The sequence below is a fragment of the Cibotium barometz genome, chromosome 1, assembly GCF_041138505.1.
Source record: "Cibotium barometz isolate CiBa-2024 chromosome 1, ASM4113850v1, whole genome shotgun sequence".
NCBI lineage: Eukaryota > Viridiplantae > Streptophyta > Polypodiopsida > Cyatheales > Cibotiaceae > Cibotium > Cibotium barometz.
Window position 1 is genome coordinate 46,010,918 of NC_141046.1, and position 21,453 is coordinate 46,032,370.

General features: G+C 51.0%; 1 protein-coding gene across 1 annotated transcript in view; it reads left to right on the plus strand.

Annotated features, from left to right (window-relative positions):
• The window catches only part of LOC147642067 (LisH/CRA/RING-U-box domains-containing protein), a 96,142-nt gene extending 74,760 nt beyond the window's left edge, over nucleotides 1–21,382 (plus strand). The window contains exon 7 of the mRNA XM_086802539.1: nucleotides 20,811–21,382. Coding sequence (XP_086658665.1) covers nucleotides 20,811–20,912 — 102 coding nt within the window. The 3' untranslated portion in view covers nucleotides 20,913–21,382. The remainder of the gene's footprint in view (nucleotides 1–20,810) is intronic.
• Nucleotides 21,383–21,453: the final 71 nt, after the last annotated feature.

A 21,453-nucleotide genomic window follows, 5' to 3' on the forward strand; every position in this document is an offset into this window, starting at 1 on the left:
TACTTGCTAGGATTAGATTTCAATTAACCACTCATCACAAGAGCTTAAAGTGGATCTTCTCTTAGCATTTTCTTAATATGAGGCAGAGGAGATGAATTGAGCTACTTCAAGAGTTTGATTTTGAGATTAAACTCTGTCCTGGAAAGGAAAATGTACTAGCTGATGCTTTGAGTCGACAAAGTTTTAGAAAAACAACCACAAAGGGCTAGATACAACCACCATGGGCTACTTACAAACTCACCTCATTTAAGGGCGGGAGTCAAATGATCATGAGGGGAAGAGACGCTTCTCCTCCGGCTGGCCGCTTTGTGAGGAGAAGGCTATCTCATAAGGGGGGGGGGGGGGGGGGGGGGGGGGCGGGGGGGAGGGGGGGGGGGGGGGGAAACAACCACACAAGTGGTCTGTAGTGCCAAATGGGGTCTCCTCCTCTATCTGTGAGGAAAGGGCCAGGCCTCCAAAGTCACAAGAAAGCTTCCCACCGCTTCCGCATGCGGTCTGAACCTCCCTATAACTTCCCCCATTGACCGCAGAGGGTGTGAATGATATCAACCCATATGCTCTTGGTAGTCTCCGCCAGTGGAGTGTGGGTACCCTCGATGGCCTTGCTGCATCTGGCACGCCAAATGTGCCAGGTTGCTATGCTACTGCAAATCTCCCATCTCTGGCATGAGCTTGGCCACCAGTCACCTATAGGTGGGGCTATACCTAGTATTGTTGCAATACGATGGTGAGAGATCTGAAGGCCTAGCCCTCCCCCATCCTCCTCATAAGCCCTGACCACTCCAGCCTCCGTGGCCCAAGCGACAGTGCCCCATGTGATGATCCGGGTCGATGCCCTATCCATAGCAAAGATGCGTAGCCCTCCCCCATCCTCCTCATAAGCCTTGACCACTCCAGCCTCTATGGCCCAAGTGACAGGGCCCCATGTGATGATCCGGGTCGATGCCCTATCCATAGCAAAGATGCGTAGAATCCTTTGCCAAATCTGCTGAGCCTTCAAGCAATCCCAAAGGCAATGTCTCTGAGTCTCCTGGGGGTGGCCGCATCACGGGGGCAAGCCACTGGTCGACCACCAGTTTGCCAACCAAGTACCGATCGCTAAACTCCTATGTGCCATCAACCAAAGAAAGAGGGTGATCTTGCTTGGCCGAAAGTTGCCCCACAGTCTCTTTCAGAAATCTGAAAGGAAACGTTGTGAGACTGCCAATGTGCTGCTGCGGCCGGTGTGCCATCTATCTCCGACATCTGGATCCTAAGGCCTAGCCGCACAGTATATGCAAAGAAGGGGGCATCCAAAGTCTCCTCCCGATCCGCTGGATCATACCAAGTCCACTCTCCAGGATCCCACTGCATGTGCGTGAGAGGGTGGCACTCCCATATCTAATCTCTGCCTGGCCACCTTGGCCGGTGCTGGATCAATAAGCCATTCTCGTGCCCAAAAGCGAATCAACCTCACCCTCTGCAAGGTGCAGCCACTAAAATCCTCCAAAGGAAGCTCAGATCTCTCTCGTCTGCCATGGGATCCAATAGAGAAAGTGAGCAGACCATTGTCCTCATCTGCTCCGTGGACCGCCAGTAGGATATCGTGCCGGGTAAACACACCTAGCCACACTATGGGAGTTGGGACTGGGGGATAGCTGAGTCGATGCTTAGCCTATCTCTGCCCCGGATCCCTGTCAAGCCTCTCTCTTGCACCTCCGAGGGTAACTGCATGTGGGCAATCCAATCTCCAAGAGACCTGGCTGGTCCCATGCTCAAGGCGCCCCAAGAAACGTGTGGTTGGGCCCCTAGCATGTGGCCACTGGGTAAACGGATCAAGGGGTTCCAGACCAAAGGCTACCGAAGCTGCTCCTCTGATGCAACTGGAGCTATCTGTTTGAGGGCGGGCCTAAGGTGCTCCCAAGCACGAAGTAAGCTGGTTGCAAATTTGTCCTCAAAAGCCAAGCTAAAACCATTGGCTCTCATCTCTGTGAAGATCCATCGGGTACTCTGCGGCCAAGGGCCCCCAAGACGTGGAGTGCGGGCTAAAATCAAAAATCCTTCCAGGGCTCACCACCGGGAAGGAGGCCTCTTACAATCAACTTGGCAGTAGGGCGAGGCTCTGAATAGCCGGGTCGATGAGGCCTAGCCCACCTCTGTGATGAGGCTGAATAATCACTCCCCATGCCACCTTGGCCCTTGCTGGCCTCCCATCACTTCTAGCCCATAAGAAATTCTAGATCAATCGTTGTACCTGGCCAATACAAGCCCGAGAAAGGGCCCAACACGAAGTGATGTACCACATGGTAGCCAGAAGTTCTTGGTTCGCCACCACCACCCTGCTTGCTAGGGATAACCTCGCTGAGCTCCAATAAAGAAGCTTCCTCCGAATACTCAAAAAAAGCAGGGCGAGATGTTGTTGGGGAGAGATATCAATGCCAACCTGGTAGTTGAGATATTGAATTGGAGTGCCCGTCAAGATCCACTGGAAATCCTCAATTGGTTGCCAAGTCAAGGCAGGCGCCGAGCCTACCCAAAAACCACACGACTTGTGCCAGTTGATCTGCGCTCCTGATGCACGGCGGAAAACCTCGATCGCCTTCGTAAATCTCTATAGATTCCCCACATCTCCCGCCAGGAAAGCTGTTGTGTCGTATGCAAACTCTAAGTCCAGCAGCTCCTCCTACGTGCGGAGGGGAAGACGCAATCCCTGAAGCCCGGTCTCCTGGGCGGAGAGAAAACTACTCATGGCCTCGGTGACGAATAGGAAGAGGTAAGGTGTGAGAGGACAGCCCTATCTAATCGAGTGGGAGAGGGGGGATCTGTTGCCATAGGCTCTGTGAATGAGAACCTGGCTGTGTGAGGCTGAGTAAAGTCCTGAGACTATACGAATCCACTTCATGGGGAATCCCATCCGGCACATAGTACCCTCCAGAAAGCTCCAATCCACCCTATCATAAGCTTTCTCAAAGTCTAGGAGTAGCACAATGAGGTCTTGTTGCTACATCCTGGCCGAAGTTGTCGCCTCCCTAAAGGTAAAGATGGTGTCCAGAATGCTCCGATCCTGAACAAAGCTGGTCTGATTGTCGTGGATCATGTCTGGGAGAAATGGCTGAACTCTTCTTCTTGATGGCCTTGGCAAAGATCTTATAGGCTGTCCCTAGAAGAGTGATGGGTCTCCACTGCCGGATCTCCAATTTGTCGCCACCCTCCTTGGGAATCAAGTGAATCAAGCCCTTTGAGAGCCTCTCTAGCATGGCACATGTGATCATAATCTCATTGAAGGTAGTTGGAAGGCCACGAGGTCCCAATGGCGAAGAAAGGAGGAGACTAGAAGCCAGTCCGCCCCTGGGCAGTGCCGTCAATGCCTCTGCCAACTCCTCAGCAGTGAATGGTGTCAATAAGAATGACTGAAGAGAAAGGGGAACCACCTCTCTTGTATGCCGCTAGACCCTATCGCGTGCTTCCACCACCTGTGGAGATGCTGGGGCACTAATGAGGAGTGATTGGAAAAGGTGATTGCTCTTATCTGGGGGGGGATCTGAAACAATAGCTCCATCCTGGCGACACAACCTACGAATACCATCTCTCCTCCTGTGGGGGCCAGCTATCTCAAAGAAATCCCCTGTGACTCTATTGCCTGCCTGAGTCCAAAAAGAGGCCCTAGCATGATACCTGAACTCCACCCTCCTCTCCTCTATGGATCTAATCTCCGTGGGAGTGGCGGCAAGCTGACTCTCGATCCAGTAGCTATCCGGGGACCTTTCCTGAAGCCGTTGTAAACAGGCAAGACGACTCCTCAAACTCCTCTCCGACTCCCGGAAACCCTCTAGTCGGCTCTAGGCTGCCTCCTGCAAGAAACAGTTGATCTCTCCTAATCCCTCATCCAATGTGCGCGCAACAGAGCTTGAAAGTGTGACTCCTGCCTAGAAGAATCTTCCCACATCTGCAGGTGTGCCCCTCTGAGAATGTTGCTCCTGGAGGAACAGAATGTCTATGGGTCCCCACACTATGGCCCTCTGAAGCTCACCATGTAGGACACCTCATCTATGAAAGCATTGAGGCCCCCCTAAACCCTGAATGTTCCATGAAATGATCCGCATATCAATCTCGGTGTGATGCGGCACAAGCGGAACTACCCTTCACTCGAAGAGTCTTGGGCGAGGATTTAGACGGGGAATAATCACAATCCGTGTGGGGGCGAAGGCGCGCCAGGTGGCACTAATCCTGTCCTCCATGTGACGCCACTCTATACGAGCGCGCGCATATGCATGTTCCGGACTCCATCGATCACAGTAGAGGTATCTGTTAGAGGGGGGAAGAGGTACCATAGCAGAAGTATGCATGAACACAAAAAGCAGCACCTCTAGACTGGAGACTACCATCTCCCCGTCTTGGCCTCGATGAGCTGAACCTCCAAGCTCCATCCTAGCCAGAGGCCAAAAATGGGTGAGGATGTCGGTAATGCAGAGATCGTGGAGATGGTGGGAGAGCAACTGCCTGACCCTGGATGGAAGCTGCCACCAACTCAAGATCCCACTCTATCCCCATGGCTGCACTGAAGGGGAAAGAGAAGATCATCGCGCCATTATCTAGCGTAGAGGACCTGGAGGGGAAAGAGAAAATCATCTACGCCATTATCTAGCGTAGAGGGCCTGGAGTGGTGAAAAACCCCACAAACCCGAACAAGGGGTACTGTCTCCTCAAAAATGTGAGTCCCTTTTGTCGACAAACACCGGAAGAAATTGTAATCCACAAACTGTCCCAGGATCCTTGGGGCCCCACATGGGGACTCTGGCGAGAGAGCCCTCACTGAGGAGGCGGCAATGGTCGTCTGTACCGGCTCGGAAAAGCGGTGAATCAAGCAACGGACTGATCCCGCTAGCTACCTCCGCTCCGGGTCAGGGGCTGTTGGGGGGCAACGAGAGTGCTTTGGAGAGGCAGAAAGGGGGGGGGGGGGATGATAAAGGCAGGGCGGAGTGTGTTGCGGCGGGTATAATCGGTGTCAAGATGTCAAGACTGGGGGAGGGGGGGTGGGGGAGATGGTGAGAGAGGGCGGAGGAGCGTAGAGGCCGAGGAGGGGTGCTCTTGTGAGGGATCCATCGGAGAGGAAAGCTAAGGGGAGGGACCCGTCGGGAGCTCAGAGAGGTCAGTCGGCCTCTCTGAACACTTGGGGTCGAGGTGGGAATCTCAACGAGGAATCGGCCACCAAACTGGTGGGGCTGGAGGGGCCCGCTCTAGGATTGGAGAGGACATGTCACCAACGGGAGAATGCTAAGATAAGTGCTCATAACGGTTCTCTGAACCGAATCCTCTTGAGATCTGCCAGCCTTGCGCACACAGCAGCGGCGCTCGGCTCTTGTGGTCGTCTAGCGGCCTAGGCGCAGTCCAACCGTCCACCACTCGCCGTCCGCCCGCTGGGTCACTCAAAGTCGGGGCCTGGTGTTCTCTTGTCTCTCGCTCTACCCCCTAGTGAGGGTCAGCACAAGAACCAGGGGGAGGAACCACCGGAGGTGGTCTCCTGGAGTGTCATTGAGGGCAAGCTCTAGCTAAATGACCCATTTGTGTGCAAATGAAGCATTGGCGTGGAAGGCCAGAATACTCCACGCGCTGTTGTATGGGGTCGCCTCGAAGGCTAGGAATGCAAGGGCCGCGGCAGCGGTGGGGGGGGGATTCCATCACTCTCCCGATGGCACCACGAATCACCGAGAGAAGAGGAAGGTACTCCTTCCTATGGCCTTGGAAGCAAATTGTCATTGGGAAGCCCGAAACACCAGCCAATGGGTCAGACGCTGGATCAAAGCCATGCTGCCACCGTGCAAAGAAGGTTTGCGTCGTACGCAGTGCAAGGGGACTCAACTGCATGACTTGGTTTGACGCCGATGGCGAGTCAAACCGCACCCGGTAGTATCCGCGCCCCAGAGGGTGAATATCAGTGATCTTTGTAGGTTTGCCAAGGAGGTTGGTCTCAAAAAAGAAGAGGGGGAAGCGGGGGTGGACAACGAGGGGGAGGGGGGGGAGGAAGAAGGGGAAATGCACAGAGAAGGTGTGGGGTGAAACGTGCGGGGGGGGGGGGGGGGGGGGGGGGGGGGGGGAGCTTGGGCAGACTAAAATCCTTTCATTAGTTTCTCGAGTGTCTCTATTAAGCTTTCCTATTTTTGTATTTTGTTTGTTTTTAGTGATTATCTTCTTTCTTTTTAAAATTATTCGTAAGTTCAGATTCATTTGGCCTTGTGATGGTATATTTCTCTCAATGAAAGAGTTTGGAAAGAAGATCCTCTCTGAAGCTCATGATATCCCTTTAGCAAGTCACCTAGGTTATGTGAGGACTTAACGCTTGAGTTAAAAGGAGTTTGTTTTGGCCAGCTTTAAAGAGGGATGTATTGGGTTATGTAAAGCAATGCCTTTCTTGTCAAAAGATTAAAGTGGAAAGAGTAGAAACTTCATCCCTTAAAAATTCTGCAGATGAAGTGAGAATGTATCAGTATGGATTTCATCACTGGGCTTCCAACTGTGCAGAGTGGATATGATTCCATTATGGTTGTGGTAGATAGATTAACTAAGGTAGTCCATTTGCTACCAGTCAAGAAGACCTATTCAGCGACTAGCATTGCCAATATTTTTGTAAAAGAAATAGTAAAGCTTCATGGCTTGCCTCACCGCATTATCAGTTTGACAGAGACAAGTAAGTTTACTTTTCGGTTTTGAACTACTTTTTTTGAGGTTGTGGGTACTCACTTAGATACGAGTACGGCCTATCACCCCGAGACAAATGGACAAACCAAGAGGGATAATCAGGTTATTGAAGATATGCTTAGGGCTTAGTGCTGTCAAAAACCTAAGAAATGGTTTAAACTTTTTGCATGTGGTAGAATTTGCTTATAATGCCTTTGTCATAGAAGCTTGGGAATGTCTCCCTTTAAGGCCTTATATGGGCAAGAATGTATTACACCTTTGATTTGGTCGGATCCTTTGATTAGAGTTAAGGCCACGAAGCAGATACTGGAGGAAATGGATCATCAAGTCAAGCTAATTCGACAAGACCTTAAAGCTGCTCAGGATTGACAAAAGAGTTATGCAGACATAAAGAGATCCGAGAGACTACTCGAAGAAGAAGACATGGTGTTTCTCCGAGTCAAACCAAAGAAGAGTTCTCTATTTTTGGAAAAATTCCAGAAACTCTCTCCTAGGTATTGTGGTCCATATATGATCACAAGGCCAATTGGTGACCATGCCTATGAGTTATTGTTGCCTCCTCATCATCGGATTCATAACTAAGTTTCCTTAAGAGGTATGTGGTTGACCCCTCCCACATATTAGAAGATGCCTAGATGATCATCCCTAAGCAAGGAGAATTTGAAGTAGAGCCAAAACAGATATTAGACTTCCGAGAGAAGCCTCTTCGAAATAGACTTCTCCGAGAGATTCTGGTCAAGTGGAAACACTTGCCATTAGAAGATGCTACTTGGGAAAAGACTGAAGATATTTGTCACGTGTATCCTCATTCCTCGAGCTAAGGACAGCTCGTTCTTTTTAGAGGAGAAGGGTGTAAAATCCCTTCCTCTCCATATCTAGTGATCTCAATCATTTTCTTTAACTTTTTTTTTTTTTGGAAAAACGATCCTTCTATTAGTTAATGAGAAAACGCCATAAGGCTACAAAGCTCACCTCACAAGGAGGGATAATAAACACAGTGAACACCGGAGCTCCACCCCCGTGGCTGGCCGCTCTCTGGGGGGGGCTACCTAGTAGTACATGCGGGAGGTGAGAAGAGCCAAACTGGAGGCCTGTAGTGCCAAGTGACATCCTTGCCCCTCGCGATGAGGAAAGGGCCAGGCTGCCAAGTGCGGAGGAACGCCTTGCGGCGATCTCTCATGCGATCCGAGTCGCCCTGAAGTTTCCCCCAGTGTCCTCTCAAGGTGTGAATGATGTCCACCCAGAGGGCCTGTATGACCTCCGCCGGTGGAGTCGCCTGGTGGTCTATGGCCTCCCTGCATCGGGCTCTCCATATGTGCCAAGCCGTCATGCTGTTGATCATCTCCCATCTGTGCCCGTCCCCCTCCTGGGAGACTACCAAAGAGAAGTCTGGCGTCGGAACCACCGCCATCGTCCTGTCAGAGACCTGGATGGTCACACTGCTAGGGACGTCCTCGTATCCAAGGGCCAGGCCGCTGTCTGTGGCCCAAGCCACCGCACCCCACGTCACCATCATCTCACCTGGCGAGCCTGCAAAAACCATCCTGAGAGCGCGCTGCCAGACCTGCTGTGCCTGTGGGCAATCCCATAAGCAGTGCCGCTGCGACTCCTGTGCATGGCCGCACCGAGGGCAGGACGCTGGGTGTCTGCCAAAAGCTAGCCAAGCCCCCACAGCCAGTCCTCTATGCGCTGTAAGCCAGAGAAAAAGCGTCACCTTCCGGGGCCGGAAGCTGGCCCAAAGGCGCTGCCAGAAGTCCCTAAGGAAGGCAGGGGAGAGCCCCTGTCCCCGCCAATGCTCGGCTGCCGCCGGGGTGCCCGCTATCCTGTGCCTCTGGATCCGCCGCCCCAGCCTCGTTGTGTACTGAAAAAAGGGGGTGCTTGGGCTGGTAGGGGCCGAATAGGGATCTTGCCAAAGCCACTCGCCTGGATCCCACTGAAGGCGAATAAGAGGCCTGCTGTCCCAAGCCCATAATCTCCAAGAATAGTCCTCCCCTATCGAGGCCGGTGAGGGGTCTACATGCCACTGTCTCTGATCAAAGCCGACCACCCGCACCCTCTGAAAAAGATACAACCCTGGAACTCATCCAAATCTAGTCGGGTCCTCTGAAGCTGGCCTCCCTCTCCCACCTCGAAGGTGAGTGGGGCGACTCTCTCTGCTGAGCCGCAGACCGCTAGAAGGATCTCATGTCAAGTAAAGACGCCCATCCACTGTGGAGGTGGAGGGTCCTGTACTGGAGTCCGCCACTCCCGGGGGATGGCCGCCTCAATGTCCTGCCTCATCAACTCTCTGCCCCTCATCCTGCTGAGTCTCCTCTTCTGAACCTCTAGAGGCAGTTGCTGAAAACATATCCAATCGTCTAGGGACTAGGCTAGGCTGGAGCTCAACGGGCCCCACGACACGTGAGATCGCGATCCAACCATATGACCACTGGGAAGTCGGATCAAGGGGTTCCAGATCAATGGCTGCCTCAGGCGCTCCTCATCGGTGCCCGGGGGAGTCTGGAAGAGTGACGGCCTCAGATGCTCCCAGGCCCTCAGAAGGCTAGCTGCAAAACGCTCCTCGAAGCCAAGGCCCACTCCTCTGGATCGCTGCTCTGTAAAGATCCACCTGATGCTGGGGTTCCAGGGGCCGCTAAGAGAAGGAGTGCGGCTGAGAATCCTGGAAACAAGAAACTCCTTCCACGGCTCAGCGCCTGGTAGGAGGCCACGAACCACCAACTTGCCAAGCAAAGCTCGGCTCTGACAAATAGGATCAACTATGCCCAGGCCGCCTCTCTCCCTCGGCTGAGTGATCACAGCCCATGCCACCTTGGCCATGTCGCCACCGAACCAAAGAAAGTTTCTGATGAGCCTCTGCACCTGGCCAATGCACGCCCGAGAGAAGGCCCAGCAAGAAGTGATGTACCACATGGTAGCAAGTAGAACCTGGTTGGCCACGACCACTCGGCCAGCCAGAGATAAACGAGCGGTACTCCAATACAGAAGCTTCTTCCGAATGCTCAGAAGAAGGGGGGCTATCTGCTGCTCTGGAAATATGTCAATGCCCACATAACATCCCAAATAGCGCACTGTAGTGCCGGGGGGCAGCCACTGAAACCCATCAACTGGCCTCCAAGTCGGGGGGGGCATAGAACTGACCCACAACCCACACGACTTGTGCCAGTTGATCAAAGCGCCCGAAGCACTGCAAAACCTGTCCATGGCTGAGGCGAAGCGGCGGAGGTTCTCCTCCCCTCCCTGAAGATAGACAGCAGTGTCATCCGCAAACTCCGAGTCTAGGAGCTCCTCCGAGGTGCGGATGGGGAGCTGGAGGCCCCGCAAACCTGTATCCTGTGCCGTCAAGAAAGTGTTCATGGCCTCCGCCACAAAAAGAAAAAGAAAGGGCGCCAAGGGGCACCCTTGTCGCACCGAGCGCGAGAGCTGGAACCTCTCTCCGCGCACGCCCTGTATCAACACCTGGCTATGAGACCCCACGGATCCACTGCGGGGGGAAGCCCATCCTCTCCATAGTGCCTTCATGGAAGGCCCAGTCCACCCGATCATATGCCTTCTCGAAGTCGAGAAGGAGCACTGCCAGATCCTCCTGCCGAAATCTAGCCAAAGCCGTAGCCTCCCAGAAAGAGAAGATGTTATCCAGGATGCTCCTATCCTAGATGAAGCATGTCTGTGTGGAGTGGATGATGTCCGGAAGGTGAGGCTGAAGCCGCCTGCTGATCACCTTAGCTAGGACCTAGTAGGCCGTGCCTAGCAAGGTGATCGGTCTCCACGGTCTAATCTCCAGTCTGTCTCCTCCCTCTTTGGGGATCAAGTGAATCAACCCCTCTGCCATACTGTTCGGCATGTCTCCCGACTCCGTGATCTCCTGGAATGCCAATCTGAAACCCCTATGCAAGAGACCCCAGTACCTCTGGAAGAAAGCCACTGAGAGACCGTCCTCTCCTGGGCATTTGCCCCGAGGAAGTGCCTGAAGAGCCGCCTCCAGTTCCGTATCCGAGAAGGGGGAGAGAAGGGAGTGCTGCAAATGGGCCGGCACAACCGGTCTCGTGAAGCTCCAGACTGCCTCCCGAGCCTCTCTCACCCTGTCATCTGCTGGCTTAGCAGAGAGCAGATCCCTGTAAAAATCTGTGGCGATCACCCGAACCCTGGGGGGATCCACCACTACCTAGCCATCAGCCTGCCGAAGACGCCTGAGACCCTCTCGTCTGAAGCGAGGCCCTGTCGCCTCAAAGAAATCTCGAGTCACTCTGTCTCCAGCTTGTGTTCAAAAAGAAGCCCGAGCATGGAATCGGAACTCCACCCTCCTCTCCTCGATGGATCTGATCTTTGTGCGAGCTGACTCCATCTGCTCTGAAATCCAAGGGCTCGTAGGATCCCTCTCCTGAAGTCTCTGAAGGGAAGCTAGACTCCTCCGCAGGCTCCTCTCCTGTTCTCTGAAAGCCTCCAGACGGTCCAGGGCAGCCTGTCTAAGCATCCTACTGATCTCCTGTAAACCCCTGTCAAGATCGCTGGCTGCCGATCCTCTCCTGAACTGAAGCTCCTACCAGACCTGCTCAACCCTGGTCGCAATCTCGGGCTCCTCTATGAGACAATCTGGAATCCGGACGCTCTGGCCTCGCTCTCCTCTCGTAGGGTCCTTGATCTGGAGAAGCACTGGAAAGTGGTCTGAAAAGAGGAGCCTGCAAGTATACCCACAGTGCCACCTCTATCGCAAGCCCACTCATCAATGTAAAACCTGTCGATGCGGGAAAGGTTAACTCCTGTGGCCCGTCTATCCGAGCGCGAGAAAGATAAACTCCCCTGCAACCTGCCAAACTCCGAGAGAGTCCACGGATCCTGCTCCTCACCTGCAGCACTAGTTCCTTTCAGGCAACGAGCTCCGGCCCATGAATGGTCTCCTGGCTGCCCCCCATCCTGTCCTCTGCATCCTCCAGCATGTTGCAATCCCCCCCTAGGCACCAATGGTCTGCCATGGGGAGGGACTGCCTAATGGTGCTCCAGAACTCAGCTCTCCCGGTCGCCCCATTAGGGGCGTAGAAGTTGAGGAAGCCAATGTAGTCTTCCCCAACCCGAAGGATGATCCACTCTACGCTCGACCCTGGACCAGAGTGCCAGAATCCACAACCTCGGATAGAAGCTGCTCGCTGACTGAGATGCATACTCCACCCTGGTTCCCCTGGGAGCCATATGCCGGTGACCAAAAAGTGTGACTCCTGCCTGGCAAGATCTTCCCGCAGGTGCGGGTACGCCCGGCAGAAAGGTGGTGCTCCTGGATGAAAAGGATATCTATGAGTCCTCCAACGAGAGCCCTCTAGATCTCCTGGCGAAGTCTGCCCCGACCAATGTAGCAGTGAGGTCCACCAAGACCTTGGATGTTCCATGAGAGGATCCTCATGGATGAGCTATGGCAAGTGAAGCAGCCGCCACTGGCTCACCCCTCTCAGCCGGCCCGGATGAGCTGCCCTCCAGTCTATGAGTCTTGGGCGCTGGCTTGGAGGGAGAATAGTCACTGTCTGTCCGGGTGCGGAGTCTCTCCAAAAAGAGGGTGACTTGTCTCTGTGTCCATCCCCACTCCACCTTCGCCCTGTCCAGGGCATAGTCGTGAGACCAATCCTCTGCATATATGTATCTAAAGGTAGGCTGCATCCTCGGGGCGGCGTGGAGGAGAATCAGTAGCACCGCCTCAACTGAGGTGTGGACCGGATCCGTCCGCAAATCTCCTATACCAAACAAGCTCATGCGGGCTGAGTGTAATCGGGTCTGCAATAGGTCCGTGAGCCCCTAGTCACTGAAGTGGTGAGAAAACTCCAGTATCTGATCACGCAAAACTTCCTCTACAGAGTTGCAATCCCATGCTGTGTCTGGGGCAACACTGAGAGGAAAGGAGAAGGCCACCGTGCTGCTCACCACTGAAGGAGAACGAGAGGGATGGCACACCACGCAAACTCGCAAGGGCGCGACCAGTGTCTCGAACGGGCCAGCATCCAGCTGGAGACACCTGAAAAAACCGTAATCCACTGGGAGCCCCATCACTCGCGGGGGCCCCCCAGGGGAGGCTGGAGAGAACTCTGTGGGGCGGGCGAAGCTAGGATCGTCATCTCCACCGGCCCGGAGTGGCGGTGGAACAGCCGCTGAACTGAACTCTTGCCTACCCAGCTGCGCTGCCCCGGGGCAGTGGGTGGTCTGGAGGAGTATCCTGGAGAGGCCGAGGGAGAGATGGTGGCTCGCGGAGAGGAGGGGGGAGAGCGAGGAGAGGATGGAGAGGCATCTGCCAGAGGATAGGTGTCAGGGGGGGGGGCTGGGGGGGAGGGGGGGTGGAGGGAGTGCTCTCTGAGTGAGGGGAAGAGGGGCCGGGGGTCGCAGAGTGCGGCCCGAGATCCTCAAGAATCTGCTCCATGGAGGGGGCGGGGCCCCCCGCGGAGGGAGGCGGGAGAGGGGTCTCCACGTGGGGGGCTCCACCGGCGGCCTCAACGGGCACTGAGACTAAATCCTCGTCCATCGGGGTGGGACCTGCTGGCCGCCTATCCCTGACTAGAGCATAAGTGCGGGTAGGTGCCTGGACGCCAGCCGGAGTCGCCTGTCCGCTGCCTGTGCTGCTGCTGGCGTCTGCGACGGTCCCTGCGGGCCAGGCGTTTCCGCCGGCGAACCTCCTGCCATCCGCCAGCCTCCTGGGTCTGCGCGGCATCCTCCGCCGGGGCCTGCTCGTCAGATAATGGCGCCTGCTGAGACGAGCCAGGAATGTCCGGTCTCTGAGGTGGATGGCCACCCCTCGGGCCTCCTGAAGGGGGTCCAGAGGCGGCAGAGTGTGAAGGATGAACCCCCTTGCGGGGACAGGCGCGTGCGAGGTGGCCCATCTCCCGACAGATGTAGCACTGGCTGGGGAGGCCCGAATACTCCACGCGCTGTATCAGATGTCCTCCAGAAAGACAAGGGAGGAGGATCGTCTTCGGGAGGGACTCCGGTGACGGAACCACAACACGAATGGCCGGGAGTCCTGCTGCCTGAGCTATCACTGAAGCCGCTGTCTGAGGCGTCTCCACCACCTGCCCGAACGCCTTGCCTATGGATGACAAGAGGGGCAAGTACTCCCTGCGGAGTCCAAGAAAGCAGATAGTGATGGGGAAACTTGTCGCGCCTGCTAGCGGGTCAGAAGCGGGGTCGAAACCGTGAGTCCATCGCGCCAGGAACGCCCGGGATGAGCGGAGGGCAATGGGGCTCCGAGCCAGCACCGTCTGAGCTGCCTGGGGGGACTCGAAATCCACCTGGTAGTAGCCACGTCCCAAAAAATCGACGCTGACGATCTTGGCAAGCACGCCAACGAGGCTGCCTTGCAGAAGGTCGCGAAGCTCTCTCCGCATCGAACGGCTACCCACTATCTTGCAGACCAAGGAGGAGGCCTCAAGAGCGGATACTGTGGAAACAAACAACTGATGATCTGCATCTGTGAACTCCAGACGGAGACCGGAATCGGGGCAGGGGTAGTCGGAGCGGCTTCCATGGAGTCCTCCAGAGGGAAAAGGCCAGAGACCGGGGTCACCAACGGGAGGGACACAGCCCTACGAGGAAACGGCGAGGCGGAAGGAGAGAGGATAACGGGGGGCGGAGCGGGGGGGAGGGGGGGGGGAGGGGGAAGCTGAGGCGGGGGAGCTAGCGGTGGGAGGAGGGGCGAGACGGAGGGGGAGGTGAGGGAGAAGGCGGGGGAGAAGAGCCGCGAAGCGGAGGAGAAGGCGGGGGGGGGGGGGGGGGGGGGGGGGGAGATGGCGGGGGAGGAAGCGAGGAGGGAGGCGGAGAGAGGCGGAGGAGATGGCGGGGGACAGGCGGGGGGGGAGAGGGGGTCGCGCGACGGAGAGAAGCAACAGGGGGAAGGTAGACGGGAGGGGGATGAGGAGGAGCTCGCAGGAGCAAATCGACAGTCGGCCAATGTGATTCTATCCAATCATTTTCTTTAACTATGCTCCTATGTTGTGGAAATTGAAGTTGTGAATTTTAGCTCGGAAGTTGGCTACAAAATTCTTAAGTTGCCTATTATAATGAGATATAAATTTGCTTTTGAATTCCGAGACTTAGAGATAGATAATAATAGATATTATATAAATTTTACAAGGCAACATTGTGGTAAATATTAGACAAGAGAAGTTTTATTAGATAAAAAGCTGGAAAATTTCTTAAGTTGTCCATTATTGGAAGTTATGCTTGATTTCAAGCTAGATATGGTACATTAGCAAGAAACCAAAAGAAAATATCAAATTATTTTAGAAAATTACATACAAATTATTTTTAGTGATTTTCGTGAAAGATAAAATTTTGGTCCCATATAAGTGACCATTCAGACACCTAGGTGTGTGGAGATTGTAACTTTAGTTAATTGGACCTTAGTAATAAGGGGCTTGCTTAGGGAACCTACTCCAGGAGCTTGCTTGTCCATCCCCCAACCATGTGTCTACCATACCCCCATCGTGTGTCTTACCATACCTACTCCAGGAGCTTGCTTGTCTATCCCCCAACCATGTGTCTACCATACCTACTCCAGGAGCTTGCTTGTCCATCCCCCAACCATGTGTCTACCATACCTCCTTCCAAAAAGGACTGGATGCATCTCACCTTACCTCTCACCATTCCCTTTCCTTGTGTGACCACACCCACGTTATTTCTATTGAATTTGGATTGACTGGAGACGTCTTCTCTCTACTTCCAAGCTGAAAATGCACCTACTTCACAGCGCTTTGTGAGTTGATTTTTGTCATAATTTGTTCTTTGGAATATTTTATTTGTACAATATTCCACGGGCTAAAAGACAGATTTGCCATAAACAAAGAAATGAATACAAATACCAAAGAGTGTTTGTTGGAGAAGAATTATGTCGAAGAAAACTTTCAACAATTTTCCCATCTCTCACTAGAGAAGCAAACGCGTCCCTAGTGTTCTGGGTCCACACACGACACTAGTGTGCCCATACTAGCACCTGGCTTGCTCTCTCACAACGCAGGAATGTTGAAAGCGGAGAATTCGCACATGTGGATACTCTTGGACACAATTTCAAGCAACGGTGACGTTGTTGATGATGAGAGTGTCCAATGATAAGACCTAGGCAGCAATAATTTTGTGCTCACTGCCAGCGCCACGGGAACCATGACACAACTCATTGTTGGTACCAAGGAAACCCAACACGGTGGACTTCCACACCACAATAGATTCTCCTTGTGTCAAGGCAACGAGTGGTCTTGCCAACCCCACCAATCACTCCTCAATAGGCATAAGCTCGAGTGCCTACATATCAAAACCCCTTACCTCAAGGTATGTATAGACCGCCTAAGTTGCCATATCCACCTCCAGTGCTACTACCCCAGCCAGGTCCTCCAATAACCGCACCAGTGCAACAGTATTCCGTAATCCTACCCTCAGAAACAAAAAACCAAGAACAAGAGAGCTATGAGTCTTACGACCAACAAGACCTGTATGGGTATCCCAATCAGGCTTCACCCATAGACTACACCTCTATGTTCAAAGCTATGGTACAACAAAGAGCGAGAGACCTCAACAATATGGTATGTAGACCATTGATGCAAAGGCCCACACCAGATTGCGGAGTGCCCTCACAAAGACCTTGCACCAAATCCCCCAATTGCTCCAAGCACAGCCCAACCCCAATGTAACTCCTTAAGGAGGCACATGCTATAAGTTTGAATTCAATCATGCATACAAGGATTGTCCTAATAGAGTGACAATCGTCCCCATGGCAGAAGCATCTACTAACACTTCGATGAGCCTTAACTTGTTAACCGTACAAGGAGGATTTATTCACATAGTCCTCCTTAATGCCATTACAAGTCTCCAAGCCAAGACGAGCACCGAACTGATAGGCAGCGAGCAATAAAACAAGCCGACCAGTAGAGAAACGACCATTGTAAGCTGCCCATCCAGGCCCATACAACGTACGACCTGCTAACGTGGCTGGTCGTACTACTGTGCCAGCGCCGGATGAATCATCAGGTACATAATATTATATCATACCTTGAGGCTTGAAGTGCTAGACGATAGGAGGGAGCTGAGAGAAGACGGAGAAAAGAGAGACCAATACTCACAAAGTAAGCATCAATCCTTTGGTATCATGCTCGTGGGGCTTGTTTCAGCCCGTAGAGTGCCTTTTGTAACTTGCAAAATTTGCTTTCGGAATCGGGAACTGCGAATCCATGTGGATGTTTCTCCTCCTCGAAGTTCTTGTTGAGGAAGCTGATTTTACATCTAGTTGGAGAACATGCCATCTCCCTTGGGTTGCCAATGCAAGAACGGTGCAAATTGTGGTTAACTTGGCTAAAGGAGCAAAAAGTCCAAACGTGCAACATGTGCAAAACCTTTGGCGACCAGCTGTGCCTTGTACTTTTCTAATGCTCTTATGACAGAGGTACTTAAGATTCAAGAGCCTACTACATTGGTTGAAGCACAAGGGGATCCGAATTGGTTGATAGCCATTTAAGCAGAATATGACTCCAAGAAGAAGGAAGCTCCTCCTCCATCCGACATAGTGGTTCTTGGAATACCACATCACAGCTCACTGTGATCTTCTTTGCCGGAGGGTCATAGAGCCAATAGTCCTTCGACTCCATGCTGTAACCCAAGAAGATGCATTTTTGGCTTTTGGCATCCAATTTGGTCCTTTGAGCATCTGGAACATGTACATAACATTCACACCCAAAAACTTTCAAGTGTGCAGCTGAAGGTTTCTTACCGGAGTAATCCCTTTTACGGCCTTTGTTGCATTCCTTTCCCCAAATCCGAACTTATGCACTCTTGGAATCTAAGTGCTCTACTCTATTCAAGCACTCAATGCACATGGGTGCCAAAAAATAAGTACAAGATGTGGCTAAGAATGAAGAAGTCAAATAATAGGCCTGTGATCTACTGTACACTCTTGGCTAGGACTTCGTCTACAAAGAAACACTTTGTGAAGTCCAACACTGAGGAAAGCAAATGAATATAATGATTTGACTACCCACGTATATATATGCATCAATGCTCTTGTTGTCGACCACCTGTACCCGATGGCCACATCATCAATGCCATGCCATCAATGACACAATTGCATTTAGTTGCTCATTGTGTCCCAAAGCTCCTCGCTTGAGGTTGATCCAAAGGTGCCACATCATGAGTGCGATATGGTAGTGCCATCTGTCATCCTATGAAAACTATGGAGAGCTATGGAGACTTGAAGGCAAATATGGCTATGGCATTTAATGAATAGAGAGAAGTAAGGGGAGGAGAGAGAGAGTTAGAGAAAGATAATACTCAAAGAGAGAGAAATTGCACGACTCAATGATGTGACTTGTATTACTTCAATCTTGTACAATGCTTTTATAGGCTTAGAGCCTCTCCTATATGACATCTTTGCTTAGGTCATTACAAGTATAATATCTAGATATTTTAGTGAACCACTCTAAAGAGTAGGTTCACAAACATACACATAAAGCTCTTTTAGAGGTTGTTGTTCAGACACCTTTATCCTTTTGTACTTGGATAAGGCTTGTTCTCCAACACTCCCCCTCAAGCGTTATTCTAGCACACACTTCATTTGGATAAATCTATGCTTATGACATAGTTTCAGTAGAAGTAGTGTCTAGTTCTATCCTTGGAGTAGAGTACAATGGTAGTCAAGCCACCTTCTGTGTAGTAGACCTTTAAAAGGCCCATGAGTCTTCATATTTTGTAAAGTTTGCATCCTCTTCTTACAGGTTTCTTCTTCTTTCTTTCTTCTCATTGTGGTTGATCTTCCCACAATGTTTACAAGGCTTCTTTAAATAGCAATCCTTTGCATGATTGTTCCTACCACAAAGGGAATACTTTATACCTTTGAAATTCTTCTTTGTGAAGAAGCAATTGTTCTCCTCCGCTTTTTTCTTGATCTTCCTTCAAGGAGGTATGACCCCTTCCAAGGTAAGATTTGGTAGGTTCTTCAGTGTGGTGATGAGGTTCCCATAAAACTCTTCCAGCATGGAGTTTATCAATACTGCAAGGGCCACATCATCTTCAACGTTTACCTTTAGACCCGCCATTAAGGACTTCATCCAATTCACATGAGCATCAACGCTCTCATGTGGTTGTATCATAAGATCATAGAACTCTATCTGCAAGAAACTTTGGAGTTCTTTGCCCAAGCCCCAAAAAGCTTGTCCAACATCCCCTTCAATGAAAGGCCAAAGGCCCTCCCTCATGAGACTAAATTTCAGCTTAGTCAAGCAAGTGTGGAAACTTTCCCCATTGAACTTTTCAATGAACATGTGGGTAGCCATTATGTGCTATAAATCGAGGAAGGTCTTAACAAAGGAGAGTTTACAATGCCAGTGTCTTGTCCCTTAACAGTTAATACCCAAGAAAAATTAGGGTTTTCAAACTAGGGGGTTTTGATGAATGATGCTTTAGCATGCTATAGCAACACTTCAATGCTAGATTTGCACCCTCAATTTTGAAAAATGATCAAGTAATTAGGTTTAATTACGCAAGGTTTGTAGAAAAGGCCCAAATTGACTTTACTTTCTTGAGGTTGCTTCATCGAATTATGTGTGTGATGATTTATGCATGCTCTTGATTGTTGCTCGGGATGCATGCACATTGCTTCATCGAATGATGTGTGTGCTGATTTGTGCATGCTCTTGGTTATTGCTCGGGATACGTGCATAGGATTGGGCGGTACGTTGCTGACAGAGTACAGAGGCTGTATGGATTGTGTGCGCCTGTATAGGTTGCTGTACGGATGGCAGCGTAGGTGTACAGACAAGTACAAAAATTTGAGGCGCTCACACTCAAGGCAGAATCAACCTATAGCTGTGATACCAAATAATGGAAACTTTGGAGAGCTATGGAGGCATGAAGGCAAACATGGCTATGGCATTTGATGAACAGAGAGAAGTAAGGGGGAGAGAGTGTTAGAGAAAGACAATGCTCAAAGAGAGAGAGATTGCATGACTCAATGATGCGACTCGTATTACTTCAATCAAGTACTATGCTTTTATAGGCTTAGAGCCTCTCCTGTATGAGATCATTGCTTAGGTCATTCCAGGTATAATATCTAGATATTTTAGTGAACCACTCCAAGGGTGGGTTCAGGGTTCAGGGTTCATACGCATACACATAAAGCCCTTTAGAGGCTGTTCACACACCTTAATCCTTTTGTACTTGGATAAGGCTTGTTCTCCAACATCACCTACACTGTCCAAGTTTGCTTGTCGGCTGCTATCTGATACCCTGCAAACTCGTAGGTGTGTCATATTGGGCATCTGTGTGTACTATGTGGGTCAGGTTACGGTGTGTTGCTTGCTTTTGGCAATTTTTGGCTTTCACAATTGCCTGACCTTCACAATCTGGTTCCACCCTCCTTGAATGCTTCACTGCAGTTTGCAGGCCTCCCGAGTCCCCACTGCTTTGCTTCACTGCAGTGCCTTCCCACTGCTTTGTCTGAGACCTAGCCTGGTCTGCTCTCAAGCTGAGCATGACATGCTAGTGGAGGAAGAGTATAGAACCTATAGGCTATGAGAAAAGGCCAATACTTCTGAAGCCATGTTAGATCATGGCTCTAGAAGCAAAAAAGAAGGCCAGTAGAAGAAGTGAAGGATCACCCTCTCCTTTTCATGTGTAGTCACAAATTCTTTTCCTTGCTCAATAATAAGCTATTCAAAGTAAGCATATTGGATGTCCTATCCACCTTCAGTTACAGTCAAATCATCCTCAACCCCATTTTATAACCCATCAACCTTTCCAATCTCATAGTTCACTTAATTTATTCTGTTTTTTGAACGTTTGAACAAACACAGCAGTGGCACTTGGTGCTACACTTTTTGTCGCCAAGCAGCTCTTTAGATGTACCGTGTCATAAGGTATTCACACATGGACAGCTCTGGCTAGTCATCATTGTCATCATAAACGCCTTAAAACCTTTCTTTCAGAAACTTTTTTCCATGGGTAGGGTTTCAATTTCTTATGTGGATATTACATATTGCATGCTATATACACACGATCTAATTTCAACAGCCAAATAAAAATGAACTTGTCAATTTGAAGCACTGTATATCTATATGTGGCTAAGATTTGCAGCAGTGCTTTTTCAAGAAAGTTTGTTATTTTTAATGATTGACATACTGGCCATGCAGGCTCTTGAGGAGATGGCAAAGTTGAACAATGGGAAAATAATTTGTCCAAGGACTGGACATGTGTGCAACATCAGTGAACTTTCAAAGGCATACATTTCATAGTCTCTAGACAATCAGCGTTTGTTCATTAGACAGAACTACTGCTATACCCGTTGAAGTGCTTCTTTGAATCCCTCTATACCCGTTGAAGTACTTTGAATCCCTTTCTTGTGTAAGTATTATGGAAGGTTGTAAGTATGCAAATAAAGTTGTGTCTTGGTTTTTCGTAGACCTTTAGACCCAAGTAGTTTCTACTGAAACAGGCACTACATAGGAACATGCAAATTAATAGTAGTTTTTCAACAAGGCCACATAAGGCTTCTTCCTGTGAATGTCTAGTATTCCTGTGCCATAGGACCAATTGATGCAGTGCATTCAGAAAGGTCCTCTGTTAGTTTGGCTCTTCCAGGGATATTCAACCTTCTGCCATGGGGCAAACACTATTCATTTGAGATAACCTATATGGATGCCCTTGTGTAATTTATAGTACCCAAACTGTATGTGCAATGACCAATTCATGGATCCCTCCATCATGGAATCAATTGTACGCCTGTTTTGCAGGAAATTGTACATTCATGAAACCACTCTGTTATATTCTCTCCTT